The sequence below is a fragment of the Rutilus rutilus genome (genome assembly GCF_951802725.1).
Source record: "Rutilus rutilus genome assembly, chromosome: 3".
NCBI lineage: Eukaryota > Metazoa > Chordata > Actinopteri > Cypriniformes > Leuciscidae > Rutilus > Rutilus rutilus.
The window spans coordinates 39,583,867-39,603,868 of record NC_140211.1 but is presented as its reverse complement, the minus strand read 5'-3'; the positions used below and the strand labels follow the sequence as shown (position 1 = coordinate 39,603,868).

At 42.3% G+C, this 20,002-nt stretch overlaps 1 protein-coding gene across 1 annotated transcript in view; it reads left to right on the top strand.

Annotated features, from left to right (window-relative positions):
• Positions 1-20,002, top strand: part of slc8a4b (solute carrier family 8 member 4b) — a 75,735-nt gene that overhangs the window by 32,278 nt on the left and 23,455 nt on the right. Inside the window, exon 5 of the mRNA XM_084404054.1 lies at positions 183-667. Coding sequence (XP_084260180.1) covers positions 183-667 — 485 coding nt within the window. The remainder of the gene's footprint in view (positions 1-182; positions 668-20,002) is intronic.

The window sequence follows — 20,002 nt, the reverse complement described above, 5'->3', positions numbered from 1 at the left end:
TTTAAAGTAAAATACTCTTTAGTTTATTCGTTTTTACTAGGGAATAGGATACTTGTATACTTATTCTCTGATCTTGACTATTAAATGATGCAAATTATGGAAAAGATTTTTTCGTTTATTTATTTAATGAGAACAAGGAAGATCTTTGATCCTTTCAAATGTTTATTCATGCAAAACTCCAGGTGGATTATCGCACAGAAGATGGCACAGCCAATGCCGGTTCTGATTATGAATTTGCTGAGGGCACACTCATCTTCAAACCTAGCGAGAACCTTAAAGAGATCACCGTCGGCATTATTGATGATGACATCTTTGAGGAAGATGAATACTTCTATGTCCGCCTGAGCAATCCCCGTATAGTTGGGTGGGCTGATGGACATCCTATTGCTTTGGAGACTGGAGCACCTGCCCCTAGCGCAGCCCTTGGTGAGGCCCACACGGCGACCGTGACCATCTACGATGACGACCACGCAGGAATTTTTACATTTGAGAGCGAATCGATACGAGTTAGCGAAAGCATCGGCATCATGCAGGTGAAGGTCCAGAGGACATCAGGAGCACGTGGTCTGGTGGCAGTACCGTACCATACAGTGGACGGGACAGCTTGCGGAGGGGAGGACTATGAGGAAGTGTCTGGAAAACTGGAGTTTCAGAACGACGAGACAATGTAAGAGGTTTCTGTCAGCTAATGTGTTTGTGTGTGTGAGAATGTGTGTGTCTGAGTGTTTGTGCCTTAATTTAGCTCTTTCTGTGAGGAGATTGTTCCACATTAGTGACCCTTCCCAGTGAAAAGTATTTTAGGCACACAGTAGTTAAAACAACCTACTTGTTAAAAACCACTTATCTAGGGAGTTTCTGTGCAGCATATTTAAAATGTCTTCTCTATCAGAAACTTAAAACGTTCTTGTCTTCTCTGTTTTCATTTTGTTTTGAAGACGATACTTCGTTGATGCTATGATCCTAATCAAATGATTGTGTGAATATCCCAGAATTTGCCCAGAATGTGTGAAAATGTGCATAAAAGCTCCATTCAATTCTAAATAGAGCTAACCTTAAGTTGTATGAAGTTACATTATTTGCAGGCCAATACATTTAAAACTGATGTGTGTAATTTTTACAATAGGCCTATTAAAGTTATCCCCCAGTTTAGTATGCCAAGACAATTGTAAGTAAGCTATACATAGCTTTTCCAAATGCTATAAACACTGTCTCTGTGCTGCTTTAATGTTGTTCTGTTAATTGGAGTATATTAACGTGCAATTTAAAAGTAGATTTAAATCCGACTGTAAAAATACTTTTTTTAAATATCATCTAAAATAAATGCTTTAGTTCAACTGAAATGTGCACCATTCCATTTTAAGTGAAGTTGCACTAACAGACCTAGATTGCACCGCTGGAGTGAACCTTCACTGTGAGAATGCTTTTAGGCACAGTAAAGTTATATTGTGCGAGTTTGGATTTTTCAGGCATGTCAGACAGCTTTTTTTAAGGGTTGGTCTCTTTATAATCACTAAAAAGCTGTCACTCATCTTCATCGCAATATCACAAAGTTCCGTTATACACTGTAAAAAAATTCTAACCCTCCCAAATCAAAAATTTCAAGTGACCGATAACATCTAAATTTTTCAATTGGCCCAAGTGAAATTCTGTAAATTAAAAAATTAAATGTACAGATTTTCACTTGGGCCAATTGAAAAATTTAGATGTTATCGGTCACTTGAAATTTTTGATTTGGGAGGGTTAGAAATTTTTTACAGTGTAATCAGTGAAGCTGACTGCATAATGAATCTCTTCTTTACAAAACGCCTACACTTTGTTATAATTGCGATCGTGCAGAACTCAGAGTCAGCACTGGACAAAAACTCAGGTGTTTTGAGTGGTGAGTGAGTTCTAACTTAAACACCTCTGATTGGCCATTGCGTTCAAAAAATCAACAGATATGTCTGTGATTGGCTTCGTTGCTCAATGCTGCAAAAACATGTTGTAAATAGAAACCTTTGATGCTTTTCAGAGTGCAAACATATATTCACTGCAGAGTTTGCCAAATCTGTTTTGCCAATATGCTATCATTATGGAGAAAACTGATCCTAGACCAGCAGTTATGGGCAGCTTTTCCCTCTAAAAGCAATCAGGAGAAGCAGCAGGCAGTGTTTTGAATGAGAAAATTCCACGCTATGCTGGGACTATACTGGTTCCGAGTCCAGTCGAGACTTAATATATATATGCTTATTTATTATAATATATATTAAGCAGGTTGGGTTTGGCAGTTTGACGCGCCTCAGGCTGTAATACACAAAATAGCAGGTGAAAGGGAACTTGAAGTGTTCAGGTAAAGGTTGTGACAGTCTACAGCTAACAAAGGGGTTATATTGTATCCTTGTGAGATGACCTGTTTCTGTGGGTCAATTTAACCTTAAGGTAATGCTGGTAAATTACTTCAAGCTGTGGATTATGGTTGTTGTTTTTTTATTGAGATTGCTTGCTATAATATGTGATGCAGTTTCAACTGTGCATAACATTTGTGTCATTCAAGCCACAGGTAACAGCAGTAGTCATTGGCTTATCATAATATAATGCTGATATTACATAAAAATTAACCATTTTAATTTTTAAATATTAATAAAAGGCTATAGCTGTTTTTTTTTTTGTTGATCTATTATTAAAAAAAGCTTCATAAAAGCTTTATTATGTCTAATGCTTCATCTCCTGGTCTATAGTAAATCTGTCATCATCTATTACACTAAGATCAGAAATGCTTTAGTGATGTTTTTTTTTATGTTTTTTTTATCAGTTATGAACATACTGTTAGCTAGTTTATTCTTGGTCTCCGGATCCTGACCTAAATACAGCTGTGATAATTCCTCAGTCCCAGAAACAAAAGTTTTTTTGGATGGATGGATGGATGGATGGATGGATGGATGGATGGATGGATGGATGGATGGATGGATGGATGGATGGATGGATGGATGGATGGATGGATGGATGGATGGATAGATAGATAGATAGATAGATAGATAGACAGATAGATAGATAGATAGATAGATAGATAGATAGATAGATAGATAGATAGATAGATAGATAGATAGATAGATAGATAGATAGATAGATAGATAGATAGATAGATAGATAGATAGATAGATAGATAGATAGATAGATAGATAATTGGCTTCCAAACTTCCAAAAAAAAAATCACTCCAAAAATATTTGAAAACAGAAAGTCACACAGATTTAGGTTTGGGGGAACAAATGTAATTATTTATGAATCAACCTTTGAAAAGCCTTAGGGGGTTATGGTGGTGAGCCCTGGTCTGAATTCAAAGAGATCAGACAGAGGACAAAGCGAATGGCTTGTATCATTTTTGTTACAATCGGTCTCTGTTGATTTATTATCCAATAAGCCTTCACAACAGGGGCACACGGGAGGCAGACCTACAGCAAAATGAAACAGAAAAAACAAAATGAAATACACACACACTCACACATCATGGGGTCTGTAATGGTCAAAGGAGGGCTGGAGACAATCAGCAATATTCTGTATTTCAGTTTTGATACACTCTCCTGTTGTATCTCTACTTCCCTGGCACCTGTCTCACAGTCTTCCCTCCCTCTTATCCTTTTCAATTCAAGTCACTCTTACTCTCACTCCCGCTGGAAAAACAGGTCATACACCAGCTTAACCTTCTTGTTCTGTTGAGAATAATTTGTGTAAAAATAATGATAGTAATTTTCGAAAATAACCTCTTATTTTCCCTTCAAAAGTTAATCTGACCTATCAAAACCCAATAGACTGACATTATTGAAGCTGTATCTCTCTATTTAACCATAAATTAGACATGTGGTTTGAGAAATGTCACTTGTTGTCATCTTGTTGAGCAAAATTTGACTCAAGCAAAAACATATACTAGAAAAATGAAATAAAAGAAATTAAAATAGCCAACGGATAGGAGCGTACTGCTACAGTATGTTCATCGCTCAGAGAATCAGATGATATGAACATTCATTGCATTATTTAATGGTATGGGGTCTCTGAGCCATATAAATAATGTAAATATAAATAATGTAACATTGTTATAAAGTTTATAATCAAGTCACATTAGATTGAGAAAAATCATGTGCATGAACCTAAAACTTCAATGACAAAGGGATATTTCAACCTAAAGTGATTTATTTTTTATTTTTTATAATTTACTCACCCTAAACCCATAAGTTTCGATGAAGATATTTTAATGAAACCCTAGAGATTTCTGTCCCTCCATTGAAAGGTTCATAATTTCAGTATTTATGGGTTTCTTTTTTTTGGGTGAACTAAACTTTTAAGAATGTTTTAAACGATATTAAAATGGCTAGAAAACAGAACATGAGGTTTTTTTGGAAACGTAAAGGCCCGTTCACACCAAGGATGATAACTATAAAGATAACAATAAAGATATAGCTCTAAAAATCTTTCTCAAAATTCAAGAATAGCAGAGTTTACACCACAGCTATAACGATAACAGCACAGAGAAATGATATCATTGGAATCACTTTCAGAACGATTTTTATCCTGCTGATGAACAATAAAAACATTGACAGCCAATTAGAATCCATCCGGCTGTACCGAGCTCAAACATTTAAAGTGACAGACAAGCACGAGCTTAGAATAAACAGAACGTGTGTGTGCAGGACTGTGTGTGAGAGAGAGGTGGGTAGGTTAATATTTGTCTGGCTCCAGTGGAACTTGACATAGACATAGAGACCAGTGGACGGGTGAAGAGGTGGCAACACACTATAAATGAAATACAGAGGAGACACGGATGAGATGAAGACAGGCAAGGAGGTCTGGAGGATTAGTTTGTATGTGTATGAATGTGTCTTTGCCTGTTACCTTCATGCTACGATATATCGAGGGCTGTGCCTTGATGTAATTCCATCGCTTTCACACTGATTTATTGCTCATATTTCATGAAGGATTTATGAGGTGCTGAGAAGCGCTCACATATGAACGGTCTCGCCATCCTGTCTCTTTGTATTCCTATCATTTTACGCTCAATCTGTCTCTCTAATAAGATTTCCATTTGCTGTGTTTGCACAGCTTCTATATTTCAGGCACAACATTTTATTCTGTCCTTTCAATTCTCAATTTCAAATCTTTTGTTTTCTTCGCTGACTTTTTCTAATTCAACCCCTCTGTGTTCCTTGTCATATCAAATGTTCTTTTGCCTCTCTCTTGTGACATGGGATTCTGCATTAGGCCTTTCCCTAGGGTGACCCAGAATACTGTGAGCACTAGATATGTGTTCCAAGTGGACCACAGCATGAAATCGCTCATATTAGAGTTTGTGGGCAAAGTAAAAGTAGATCACTTTTCAGATTCATGAGCAGTTTCTTTATAGGCAGATTCAGACTGTTTAAAAACCTGCTCAGCATTTACACTTTCTGAAAATACATTAAACTTAAGAAACTCAATACACAGAAAGCAAAATTGATATTCTTTATTAAAGGGATAGTTCACCCAAAAATGAAAATTCTGTCATCATTTACTCTCCCTCAAGTTGTTCCAAACCTGTATGATTTCCTTTCTTCTGCTAAACACAAAAGAAGATATTTTAAAGAAGGTTGGTAATTAAACAGTTGCTGGTCCCCATTGACATCCGTAGTATTTTTTTTTTTTCCTACTATGGAAGTCAATGGGGTCCATCAGTCGTTTGGTTACCGACTTTCTTCAAAATATCTTCTTTTGTGTTCAGCAGAAGAAAGAAAGTCATACAGGTTTGGAACAACTTGAGGGAGAGTAAATGATGACAGAATTTTTGGGTGAACTATCCCTTTAAGAGACAAAACAATAAAATGTAATGCTAAAGGGATAAAATGTAATCTCAATAAACTCAAAATGAAAATTCTGTCATATTAACATACAGTGCTGTCATGCCCTGTTGCAGTGGTGACCAGGGGCCAGTTGTTAAAGTCAATTCAAGTGCACTTTATTCCAAGTAGTTTAAAGTCATATGGTAACTTTGTGTAAAGAAAATAATAATACTGACGGCAACACTTGCGTAGACAACAACTCATTTGTTTGACCTTCCTAAGGCAGACGAGAGTGGTTTAAATTGATTTTAAACACTTTTCCTGAACATTATAACCCCAACGTTTACCTGTGCCCTGTGCATTTTATGGAAAACTCGCAGTTATGGAGGGGCGGGACATTTCCCGAACACGCGCTAAAGCGCTGCCAATCACAACGCGTAGTACGGAAGAAGGGGCTTCATCGAAATTGGCGTGGAAAAAATATGTGAAAAATAATGCGTATTTTGAACATATCCTAGTACACCCCAAAAACAAAATCAAGACTTCATAAAAGGGCATAATAGGACCCCTGTAAAAAATAGCCATTTGGTCATATAGTCATATGGACTGCTTTTGTACTTTCATGGTGCTTTTTGTAATTTTTAGAGCTTGACAGCCTAGTCTGTCATACAGATTTGGAACGATGATGGAGAGTGAATGATGACAGATTTTTCCTTTTCCTTTGACCAGATTTCATGTGAACATGCACTGATTTTTTGAAGAGTAACTCTGTACCTTTGAACTACCTGCAGTTTCCAACATTTACTCTCAGATCTCTTTGTAGTTTATTTTACTATTTGCTATATTTCTCCTGTGATGTATCAGAATGCTCTGTTTTTTACATGAATTGTAGCCTTGGGCTTGCTAGGGCAAACTCTGATCATATCCTTTGATAAATATAACAAAGAAAAACAGAAGAGAAAAACAGTCTCAACTCACTCTCAATGTCTGTCTCTCAGTGTCAGGTCAGGTATCTCTGGAGCTCTGTGTGTGTATGTGAAAGAGAGGGTTTCATCTAATACAAAATGTAACTGCTTAATGGACAGTCATCATAGAAAATAATATAATAATAAACACTAATTGTTATAAACAAAACATTGGCTTGCATAGGTTAGATGCACAAGTAATGAAAATATACTATAATGTAAATCATAGCTATATAATTGTCAACATGGCAATTCTGCTTCTTAGTATATGTGTGGGCATTCAACTCTTTACACTGCAACAGAGCCTTATCATCAGTGTGCCTGCCATGTCACTAATTTTACCATGGGTTTACCCTGCCCTAACCTCGTTCTACCACTGGCTATCTACATGTAAAACCACATTACTGCAAAATACAGAGGTCTGCTGAGTTTCCTCCAGTCGTGCTTTGAAGATAGTTGGGATTTAGATGCAAAAGCTATAATTGCCTTAACCTGAAAGAAAATTGTGTTCCTAGTTTGTAATTTAGGAACATTGCAAGAGGACTGCATAGCATAATAATATGTGAGCATGAGTGTGTGTATGATTGATATAGCCAGAGAAACAGTAAAATGGACTGATTTTGTGAAAAAATGTGTCATAAGCCACTTGAATTTTGCAGAGTAATTCCTCTTCACTTCAAGGTGCTATGTAAGATAACCTGTGTACTGCAGACAAAGCCACATTGCGCTTTACTGTTAAGGCTGTGCATCTGTAATCTTTAAAGGGATAGTTCACTCGAAAATAAAAATTAACCCTACAAAAAAGCATATTTGATTGAAAGCCTCTGAATTATCAACATGATCAATACTTTGCTGAAAAACATGTAAAAAAATATATTATATACCTTGTGTCTTCTGATTGATAGTTTATACTTTTTTTTTCTTCTTTTTTTAAAAAAAAATAAAAGGCCTTTTAATATAATTCTAAAATGACCCCCTTTCAGGTCATGGTCCATGTGTCTTTTTACTGCGAAATCTTTATTTTTTTATAAAGTAAATGCAAGAATAACTTTTTTTATTGTTCGTAATATTTCAAGAAGAAGACCTACTGGACTGAAGCAACTGAGATTTACATGTTTTTGAGGAATGTTTGTTTATTGCATTTCATGCAGTCTGCTATACTGTTATAAATATATCATTGATTTACATTTTGCCTTTATAAATATCAGCAACTCCACCAAATTGCATATTTTTGCTCAGTTTTGGCCTCTAAATAAAATTTAGGTGTTTTTTTTTCCCTCCTTGAATATGAGCTATATATTCTTATAAATCAAACTGTGTGAGGCATAAAAGTCTAATGTATCAAATATGATACTCAACAAAAAACACAAATGCAAACTTTTTTTTCGATTTAAAAAAAAATATTTTGTCTAAAGTTTCAATAAACTGTTCCATTTCAAGAAAATAGATCTTACAGGGTTAAAACAAATTGTTTTTCAGGTGAGCTACTAAATTTGTAAAAATCAGACCTTTGATGAAAGTGTGCTCAAATTTTCATGCTACTTCTATGCATCTCTATATCAGCAGTATTATTTTTGAAAAAGCACTGTTAACCTTATCCTTTGACCAGCACTATTTCTGCCATGCAAATGTGCTTTAAACATTAAACAGCAAACAAGACTAAAACAGCAACAAACTAAACTTTATCTTGATGATTTTCTATGAGTCAACTATGAGCATTTTCGAGCAAGGTGTTAATAACAGGCCTATACATAGTTATGTACAGCTAGTGTATGTCATAACAATAGCCCCGTTTACATGCACACTTTTTTGCTATTCTGATTGAGATCGTTCTGATTGACGGATTCCGGTTGACTGTTTACATGGGATGTTATCTAAACCGATCTGGTGTTTACATGTGCTGACGCTTTCAATCGTAATCATTTTGTGACATGCGCACACAGCTTGTCTGCACCAAGATGGTGCATCACTTAATCGTTGCGTTAGTTGTAGGCATTAGCCGCGTTTCCACTGTCGGGCCAGTGCGAGCCAGGGTTTAAATGGGCCGTGCCATGCTAATAGCCTCGGGCCAGTAGCACCGGGCCCAAAATCTGCTGCGTTTCCACTGTCGGGCCAGAAGCTCCACAGCGCTTCACTAAAACATGCCCGTAACACGCCTCTCTGGAACAACGTCACACAAACGTACTCGGTTACTAACGTAACCTCGGTTCTCTCTAGAAGAGGGAACGAGTACTGCGTTTTTGTAAAAACGCTACGGGAAAAGTCTCTTTTCACGAAATACTGAAGCAAAAAATTATCCTTAATTTTCATAAATGTAAAACGCGTTGCGGCAGTGCTTAGCTATGGCGAGACGGCTTGCTCGCTCATTGGCTGCTCTGCAGCAACTGCATAAGCCTATCGAGCGAGGCCTGAGGTGACGTCAGGCCAATGAGGACGCTTCGCGCCCTCCTAGCCATTTCCCGCCGAGACGGGTGTGGCTAACCTCTATATAAGGAGCTCGAGAAGGCTGATTCACTTGATTTTCATCGCCGAAGCGAACCAGAGTGAACCGTACGCACGGCAGAGAACGCAGTACTCGTTCCCTCTTCTAGAGAGAACCGAGGTTACGTTAGTAACCGAGTACGTTCTCTTACGAGAGTCCTCTCGTACTGCGTTTTTGTAAAAACGCTACGGGAACCCCTTGTAAAACGCCGTGCGTGCTGGGATAAAGACACCGATCACTGGAAGCTAACCAGGTGTACAGTGCATAATCACCAGATAGACTCAAAGAGCCTGGGATTAAGGGAGGGGAACCTTAATTCCCTATATTGTAACGTCCGCAGACGTAAAACATGACCTCACAGAGAGAGTCTAGAGACAAGAGGGGATTCCTCTGTCCTTATATGGTTGCGTCAGCAGACGCGAATATGACATCACATAGACAGGGTGGGGGAACCTGAACTAAATGTGGGAAATGTGGGTCTTACACAGTTCTGCCCATAAGACAGTCGGCAGCGCGTTGCGCATGCGATTTCAGTGTTCTAGTTAGACAGCTGAATCGGCTATACCGATAGTAGCTTAGCCTGTAAGGCGGGAACCTCTAGGTTGTAAAACCTGATAAATGTAGACGGCGAGGCCCAGCCCGCCGCCGTACATATATCCTGTAAGGAAATCCCGCTGGACCAAGCCCACGAGGAGGCAACGCCCCTCGTGGAGTGCGCTCTAACTCCCAACGGGCACTGGAGGCCCTTGGCAGTATAAGCCAGCGCTATGGCGTCAACTATCCATCTGGATAAGCTCTGTTTCGACACAGCCATTCCCTTGGAACGTCCACTGAACGAGACAAAGAGCTGCTCAGTCTGTCTGAAGACAGCCGAGCGGGACACGTAAGCTCTTAGAGCCCGAATGGGGCAAAGAAAACTTGAGTCCCCTTCCTCACTTGATCCCGGCAGGGCAGACAGGGAGATAACCTGAGCCCGAAATGGTGTGTTGAGGGACTTTGGCACATAGCCATGCTTAGGTTTGAGTATGACTTTAGAGTCGTTAGGTCCAAACTCCAAGCACGCTGGGCTCACAGAGAGCGCGTGCAGGTCGCCTATGCGCTTCACCGAAGCGAGAGCCATCAAGAACACTGTTTTGAAAGACAAATGTTTGAGGCTAATAGATTGGATAGGCTCGAAAGGGGCACCTTTCATGGCCGCCAAAACCGTAGAAAGGTCCCACATAGGGACTGAAGGAGGCCTGGGAGGATTTAGCCTCCTAGCTCCCCTGAGGAAGCGGATGACTAAATCGTTCCTTCCTAGAGACTGCCCCAGCGTTGTTCCAGAAAACGCTGTAATAGCCGCCACATAAACTTTGAGCGTGGAAGGGGATCTGCCCTTATCCAACAGCTCCTGTAGGAAGGAGAGAACCTCCGTCACCTCACAATCGAGAGGTGATAGGCTCCGAGCTGTACACCAGCCGGAGAAAACCGACCACTTCGAGGCATAAAGCCGCCGAGTTGACGGCGCCCTGGCCTGAGTGATGGTATTTATCACTCCCTCTGCGAGGTCAACGGATAACCGTTGAGCGCCCACACGTGAAGGGACCACAGCTCCGGGTGTGGGTGCCAAATTGAGCCCCTGGCCTGCGAGAGGAGATCTCTCCTCAATGGCACTGGCCATGGAGCGATGTCTGCTAGCTGCATCAGGACTGGGAACCATGCTTGGTTCTTCCAGAGCGGTGCTACAAGCAGCACTGAGCATTTCGTTTCCTTGACCCGCTCTAACACCTGTGGCAGGAGGGAGACGGGGGGAAAGGCATAAAGCGGGCAGCGCGGCCACACGTGGGACAGCGCGCTGTCGTTTCTGGAAAAGAACACGGGGCAATGAGCGTTTTCGCGGGACGCGAATAGGTCCACTTCCGCTCTGCCGAATCTTTCCCACAACAGCAGTTTGCTGTTTGCGGGTGTAGAGACCATTCGCCCAGGGGAATGTTGTTCCTGGACAGCCTGTCTGGGCCCACATTCTGGAGCCCAGGCACATGCACTGCTCTCAGCGAGCGCAAATTGTGCTGAGCCCATATTAGGAGGCGTTTCGCCAGCCTGTATAGGGCTGTGGATCTCAGACCGCCCTGGCGATTTATATAGGACACCACGGCCGTGTTGTCCGAACGGACTACGACGTGTTGGACCTTGATTTGGGGACAAAAACGCGTCAGCGCATTGTGCACTGCCAGCATCTCCAGGCAGTTGATGTGTTGGAGCTTTTCTCGTTTCGACCACAGGCCGAAGAACGGTCTGCCCTCGAGCAGCGCTCCCCATCCCGAGGTGGATGCGTCTGTCGACACCATCCTCACTCCCGAGGAAGTCCCCAGGCTTACACCTGATCGGTACCAGTCGCCCGCCAACCAAGGTATTAGGGCTGCCACACAGCTCTGATTGACCTTGAGACGTAACCGGCCGGACACCCACGCTCCGCGCGGAACTCGCGCTTTCAACCAGAACTGCAGAGGGCGCATGCGGAGCAAGCCCAGCTGAAGAACCGGTGATGCTGAGGCCATGAGACCTAGCATCCTCTGAAACGTCCTGAGCGGGGTAGTCGCGCCGCAGCGGAAAGATCTCGCTGCGCGCTGAATGTGCAGCACGCGCTGTGGCGACAGCCGCGCTGTCATAGACTGTGAGTCCAGAATGGTACCCAGAAACGAAATCGTTTGACTGGGGTTCAGTGAACTCTTCGTCCAATTGACTGTGATACCAAGATTCTCGAGGTGATCGAGTAAAATGGTTCTGTGCTCCACGAGCTGTGATCGTGATTGAGCTAGGATCAGCCAGTCGTCCAAATAGTTCAGCACTCGCATGCCTCTGAGTCTGAGAGGAGCGAGCGCTGCGTCCATGCACTTCGTAAATGTACGAGGTGCCAGGGACAAGCCGAACGGCAGGACTGTATACTGGTATGTCTGACCCTCGAAGGCGAATCTCAAGTATTGCCTGTGATGTGACGCTATTTGTATTTGAAAATACGCGTCCTTCAGATCTATCGACATGAACCAGTCTCCTCGGCGAACATGCGCGAGGATTTTCCTGGTCGTGAGCATTTTGAAACTGCGTTTCACTAATGCTTTGCTCAGCCGTCTTAGATCCAGTATGGGTCTGATACCACCGTCCTTTTTGGGGACTAGAAAGTATCTGCTGTATAGCCCCCCTTTGCTTTGAGCTAGGGGTACATGCTCTATCGCCCCTTTGCTTATCAGTTTTGATATTTCGGCGCGAAGTAGGTGTGCTACTTCTAAATTCGCCGAAGTTTCGACGCGCGCTGTGAAGCGGGGGGGGCGTCGACAAAACTGTAGCGAGAAGCCTCTCTTTATAATGCCTAGCACCCAGTCCGAAACCCCTGGGAGCGCTGCCCATGCTACTGCATGGCTGGCTAAGGGCTGGATGCGAAGCACGCTCTGTTCGTGTGACAGAGGTGCTTCGGGGTGCGATAACATAGGCGTTATGCCTGTGGCATTCGAGGCGGGGGGCGCGCTTATTACAGCGGGCAGAGCGCTCGTCCTCGACCTTACTACAGTGCTTAACTGAGTGAGGGAGGGCTGAGCGAGTTTCGCGGGACTCATGTCTGCGGGTAAATGTGGGCGGGACGCGAGCACATTCACTGCTTTGGACGCGCTGTCTGCCTGAGCAGAGCGAGCGCACACAGGTCTCGTTTTTACAGAGAGCCTGTGGTCTGTGAGACATAGTGTATGTGGGCACTGGGAAGTGGGCACTTTCACTACATTTGAAGCGCAATCGATCTGAGTCGATTTTATGTGCGCGAGCCCTAAGTGTAGGGCTGTGCTTATGTGTAGGGATGGGCACTGAGGAGTGGGCATCGACACTACATTTATAGCACCATCGGCCGTGGCCGGGACACCAGTGAGTAAGTGTGGGCGCGGGAGAGCGGGAACAGTTACTGCAATGAGTGCACTGTCTGTCTGAGCAGAGTGAATGCACACAGGTTTCGTCTTTACAGAAACCACAAGGCATGCAGAACATAGTGTTTGTGGGCACTAGGCAGTGGGCACGTTCACTATGTTGCGTGCGTGATCGACCCGAGTCGAATATATGAGCGCGGGCCCTGTGTGAAGGGCTGTGCTAGTGTGTAGGGATGGGCACTAGCAGTGGGCATCTTCTCTACACATATAGCATCATCGGCCGTGCTCGTGGGCAGCAAAAAACACGTCTGCAGTTGCCTCTCGGGGAACAAACAGAGTGATTTGCATTCGGCGGCATAAATATTTTCTGCCGGCCGGCCTGGGGTTCGAACCTCCGACCCCCCGCGCGCAGGTCTAAGAATCTACCACTGGACCACAGTGAAGATACATTGACAAAGTCAGCGCGAGTATTATCCGCACTGGCGTTTGCTTGTCAGGCATGTACCACGTGCTTGTGGGCAGCAAAAAAAACACGTCTGCAGTTGCCTCTCGGGGAACAAACAGAGTGATTTGCATTCGGCGGCATATATATTTTCTGCCGGCCAGCCTGGGGTTCGAACCTCCGATCGCCCGCGTGCAAGTCTAAGAATCTACCACTGGACCACAGTGAAGATACATAGACGGCATGTACCACGTGCTCGTGGCCAGCAAAAAACACGTCTGCAGTTGCCTCTCGGGGAACAAACAGAGTGATTTGCATTCGGCGGCATAAATATTTTCTGCCGGCCGGCCTGGGGTTCGAACCTCCGATCGCCCGCGCGCAAGTCTAACAATCTACCACTGGACCACAGTGAAGATGCATAGACAAAGTCAGCGCGAGTATATCCACACTGGCGTTTGCTTGCAGGCCTGTACCACGTACTCGTGGGCAGCAAAAAACACGTCTGCAGTTGCCTCTCGGGGAACAGACAGAGTGATTTGCATTTTCAGAACGCCTGCAAATGTGAGAAGAGTGGAAATCGCCCAGATTCAGCGGGGCTGAAAACACTCCATTCTCTTTCGCCAGTGACGCGCGGGAACCGTAGAAACGGTGTTCGGTTGTAGGCAAGCGGGTACTACGCGCTCGCTGGCTGCAAAATGCATCTCTGCAGTCGCCTTCAGGGGACTTACAGAGCAAAGCATTGGCGGCATAAATATATATGCCGCTAGACCGGGATCCGAACCCCGGTCTCCCGCATGGAGACACTATAATTCCACCACTGAGCCACAGGGGGATACAGGCTTTGAAAGCGGCGTCAACATGTATTCTTCGGCGTTTGCTGGCAGGCAAGCGTGTAACAGACTCACTTTCTGCAATAATATTTCCAGTCGCCGAACAGGGAACTGAGAAATGTGAGAGAAAAGAGTTCAGACCGACCAACGGTGGGACTAAGAACACTCTTTTTTCCTTCGCCGGTGAATGACGCGTGCAGAGGCAGGGTAGCTTTTCTTGTAACGTAAAGAAAAACTAATCCCGCCGTCCGCTTCCAGGAAGGGCAGCCTCGGAAAGGATGCCTGGCGAGTCCTCAGAGTCACCGTAGGCAATTGGCTCGGAGCGAGCGCGAGCGCTGCCTGAGAAGGCGTCTTGAAAAAGACGCAGCTCTTTTAGGGGTGAGTGTTGCAGCGAACACACACACACACACAGAAAACAGAGCAATAGCAATAAAGGATATAGGCGTCGGAAAGCGCAGCAGGTACGGCTGCCTGTAGAAGGCGGCGTTGGCCAGCGGCTTCGAGGGCTCGTCCCGCTGAAGTGCTTGCTTCGAACGACGCTTGCTTCCGTGATCAGTGATCCAGCGATGCGTGCGCTTCGCTGAAGAGATAAAAATCAAGTGAATCAGCCTTCTCGAGCTCCTTATATAGAGGTTAGCCACACCCGTCTCGGCGGGAAATGGCTAGGAGGGCGCGAAGCGTCCTCATTGGCCTGACGTCACCTCAGGCCTCGCTCGATAGGCTTATGCAGTTGCTGCAGAGCAGCCAATGAGCGAGCAAGCCGTCTCGCCATAGCTAAGCACTGCCGCAACGCGTTTTACATTTATGAAAATTAAGGATAATTTTTTGCTTCAGTATTTCGTGAAAAGAGACTTTTCCCGTAGCGTTTTTACAAAAACGCAGTACGAGAGGACTCTCGTAAGAGAACCCATCATTTCACCAACAAATGGAAGTTTTATCAGAAAACTATCAGAAAGAAATCACTGGAAACAGCGTGATTGCAAAACAAACACAATAAAAGCGACCGTTTGCTGGCGTTTTTGTTGTTTAATTGAGTATTTAAAACCCAAGAATCGATGTTTTACCACAGGTTTACAATAAAAAGCGATACATTGATCATAATGAATTAATTTGTGTCAAAATTGCACATTAGTCACACAGAAATAAAGTGGTTTACCGTTAGGTCTATTTCACAAAAGAAAGAGGACACACTTAATTATTCAGTCGCGTCTGTTTCTGTTTATTTGGTAGCCAAGTTACGGGAGATATTTACATCGCATTTAGAAAGAATGATAATTTCTACAAATATGCCACCAAAAATACGACCTGAGGAGCTTTAGCACTCTCTCCCAGTAGGATACAGTTATATTTTCAGTCCGAGAAACAGAGGATAGTACGGTACAAAGAGAGGAGACGTAGGCTACTAACAGATAAAATAAAAACAGGATTATGATAACCTATATGATTTGTCTGATTTCTTCAAGCGTTCATATTTACCATGTTTACTATGGTAATGGTTAGCGTGCATAGTCTTTTGCATCGGGTAGAAATATTTCTACCACGGTGATCAGAATCCACATCGGATCACAAACAGAAGGCATTATGTTAGCTGACAGAATTTTCTGGTGCAAAACCAGGCATGCGCAGAAAGACGTACATTCAAAGTAATCGGATCAGCTCGTTTACATGGCGTAATCTTTCGTTTGATCGGTTCATGAAAAGGTTTATCCCAGCCCCTTCAATCTGACTGAAATTTCAATCGGTTTGAGCATTTTTATTCCGATTGAGGTGTTGACATGGAGCATTTTCATTCTGATTGGACTTTTAAACTGGTTTTAATCGGAATACAATGCTACATGTAAACGGGGCTAATGAAGGGAAACTTCAGAAATTGCCGCAGTGCGATGCTTGCTACATTTAGCTTTAAGCATCTGCGTGTCAGATAATGTTATCTACTCATTTGTTCTGGGCCATTTCGCAGGAATCCCCCCAGCAAGCCAGACCCTGGCTGCATCACCTATGGCCTATAGCCTGTATCCACATACACACATTATGGAGCTCTTTAATTAGCGGGCAGATGTCCAGGCAGAGGAAGACTGCAGGCCTGATGTCCAAGCCTTGATAAGAGCCTTCACAGCTGCCTCGTTGCTCTCTCGCCAAGGCCCATCTCTGCATCTCTTATTATGCATGACACCAGCACGTATGCCAGTAAAGTCCTTGGCTGCATTAAGTTTATGAGTAGAAATGGCAAACAATACACTAAAACTTTGATAGGGCTGTTTTGAAATGCATCTTAATTAAAGTGCATAGTGATTTGATTCATTGTGTACTTTTAAGTGATGGAACCAAGACAAACCACGGCACGTTGCCATAGCGGTGAGTCCTGTGCCAATTTGTTAAAGTAAATGCAAAAAACTAATTTGGTTTATGTTGAAACGGAAACACGGAAAATACATTTAGACATATAGGCCAATAATGGTGAGTGTACTTCGAATATGAAAAGAAATGCAGCCAATTGAGAGAGGCCTTTCTTCCTCTCACTCTCTGTCTTTGTTATTCCCTGTTTAATCTAAATTTAACACAAAAACACACAAACTGACCATACAACTGTCACGGGTGGTTGCAGGAAGGCACACAAAGAAGATTTGTTCCAACACAAAGTTAAATAACGATCAAGCATCATGAGCTAAATGTGAATGTAGACCGAACAGAAAATTAATGTGAGGGATCAACTTATATAGCAAACACAAACGAGGATAATTAATAGAACACAGCTGGAACCAAGAACACAAATGAGGAGCGGGAAAAATGAACAAAGGAACAAATGATGTGAATGAAAACAAACTAAAAGTCCATGATAATGTAACTAACAGAACATAATGGTGACATTAATGAAAGTCAATCGGTCTTTAAAAGATATTAATCATTTTATTTAGAAAGGACAAATTGATCAAAATTGACAGTAAAGACTTTTATAATATGTTTTATTAATCAAACAATTATGACATTTTTGTTATCACGGTTTTGTAAAAATATTAAGTAGCACAACTGTTTTCAACATTAATAATAATCAGAAATGTTACTTGAGCACCAGATCAGCACCCTTTTCACAGACTGTGATGACGTTTCCACAGTTATTCAGTTAACATAGTAAATTGCTAACTTTTTAAACATGTACATTTATATATAGCACTATACTTTGTGTTATATTATCTTGCCATTAAATTACAGAAAACTAGATTACAGTACATCTCTTCTCAGACATTCCATGACCCAGCAAATTTAACATGTTCAATCTGCGTTTCGATTGGCATAAAGGAGAGAAAACCACCGGCAACGCAAGCATGCTATTTGTCAAGCGCTACCTACGAGGCTATCGGCTCTGACAGGTTGAACCTAATTAAAATATATTACACTCCAGTGTTATTAAACGCCAACTCAATCTCTGCTTCCCTGTCTGTCGGTAATTATTAGCGGGATCAGACCTGTGGTTGTCAACCTAAAGCTCTGTCAGTGATCTATAGCAACTTTCTTTTGTCTCTTCCTTTTATTTCTGTCACCGTTCTTTTCCTGCTCATTCCCTGTCTGCTCACTCACACACTGAAAATCGATGGACATTCTTGTACTTTGAGATAAAACAATGCAGCAAATGTTCAGTTATCAAGGGAATATTTCATCCCTTGCTTAAAACAAAGCTTTTAGCCCTGTGCGTATATCACACCTACTTAAGATGCAGCCAATAAGGCGACATTATAGTGGCTTCCCAGAATGCCGAGCATTAATGTTCCTTCAACACCCCTGCTCTCATCTAACACCTAATTTAGTTCAGGGTATGTAATGACCTCTTTTACATTCTGGCATTTTAAGGTCTTATCTCCCCCCTGAAAGTCTCATCCTGAGCGTTTACTATCTCTAATATGGACCTCTGTTTGCTGGATTAATGTTTGCATATTTTGGAGCATGATTTATTATTAGTCTCATTACTCCGTTTGCTTTGTTTTTTTTCATTCTGATAGTGGGTTTGTGATTATACAACAAAACTCAGAACGTATGCTGTTTGACTTTGCTCTGTTTGAATTTAGATGATGCCCTTCCCTTAGTTAGTTTTCCCCCCTTTACTGTTTGTCATCTAAATCCTACACTCTTAAATTGGAAGTGGCTTAATTAGCACTGCAGAGACAGCTCGTTGAGGCGTTTCCTGACGATTAACTTGAAGTGACATTGTGTGCTTGTGTGTGCTGTTCTATGTTTATGGGAGATGTCAGACCGAAGTAGACATGGGAAGAGGTGCAACTGAGAGAGAACACAGTGAGATAACAAAAAGTGAAAGAAAAGAAAACACTGTCTGCTGAATTGAAGACTTATTTATCAGTATAAGTAGGCCTACCAGTCAAACTGTTTAAGGAAGAGATGCTGAAAGAATGTTTTGAGGTGATTTGGAGGAAGATTGTAATGCAGAGATTAAGTCAACAGACTAAAAAAAGTTGGTAGATAATATATTTCGGAGTAAATATTACAGTGGAAGTTCATCAAAATTCTGTCATCATTTACTCTCCCTCATGTTATAAACCCATATGACTTTCTTTATTTAAGTGAAACACATAAGGACACATTTTTAATAAAGTTCTCACTACTCCCATTCGAAACACCATGGACTGGCCCAAACCAATGGAGTTTACATTAATATCTTCCCAAGATGGACAATTTGACAGGCATGCAGCCAAATTAGCACAAGGGGCATACAAGTGTGCGAATGCAGCCACCTCTCAGTCAGACAGTGTGTGTGGATTGAATTGAGCCAGGACTTGGTAATACCAATACTGTAGAAAGTTTGTTATAGAAGTACCAGTACTTTGAATTGAGTACTGATAATTGGCCAGACACGTCGCACCATGTTTGACATCACACAACAACAAATGCCATTGGTTGTCATGTCTTAGATAAAACAGAAAGAGAAAGACACATAGAGACATGCAGAAAAACAGCTGCTAGTGGCAAACACTGGCTCCATGAGCTGACATGTTTCTAGGAGATGTTGACAGACTGGCAGCAGCTGGCATGTCATCCCATAAACATCCAGTCACACAGTGACCTTCAACTTGAGAAAAATGCCAATGGTCCTCTGTGGCATTAATGAGCTTTAATGTTCAAAGTAAGCTAAATAGGTAATGATGGCAGGAGAGAAGAGGAGAAAGACTGATGTGAGGATGTTAAAACATACATGAGAGGAGAAAAAAGCCAAATGCCAAATGAGCGGGTGGAAAACTCATTTTTCCACATAAAAGATGGAAAGTTTAATGAAAAAGAGGGAGGGGGCAATACTCTGCTGCTATCAAGGCCAATTCATCTATTTCTCTTTGTTTCTCTTGCTGTGGGATTGGAATATCAAAATTGTTCAATTTCCACATAGACTGAGATATCGAAAGTCACACCATCTGTCACCACACTATGTATAGGTGTGTGAGAAGGAAACAGCTGTGATTATGTGGTAATCAAACCTGTTAAAGCTTTCGTAAGTTTGATTGGATAGGGAGATCTATAGAAAACCACAAGAGAGAAGGAGAGAATGAGGGACAATTTCTGTTGTTACATTGAGAAAGATGATTCAAGTCAGTTCTCAATCTCACTATAGC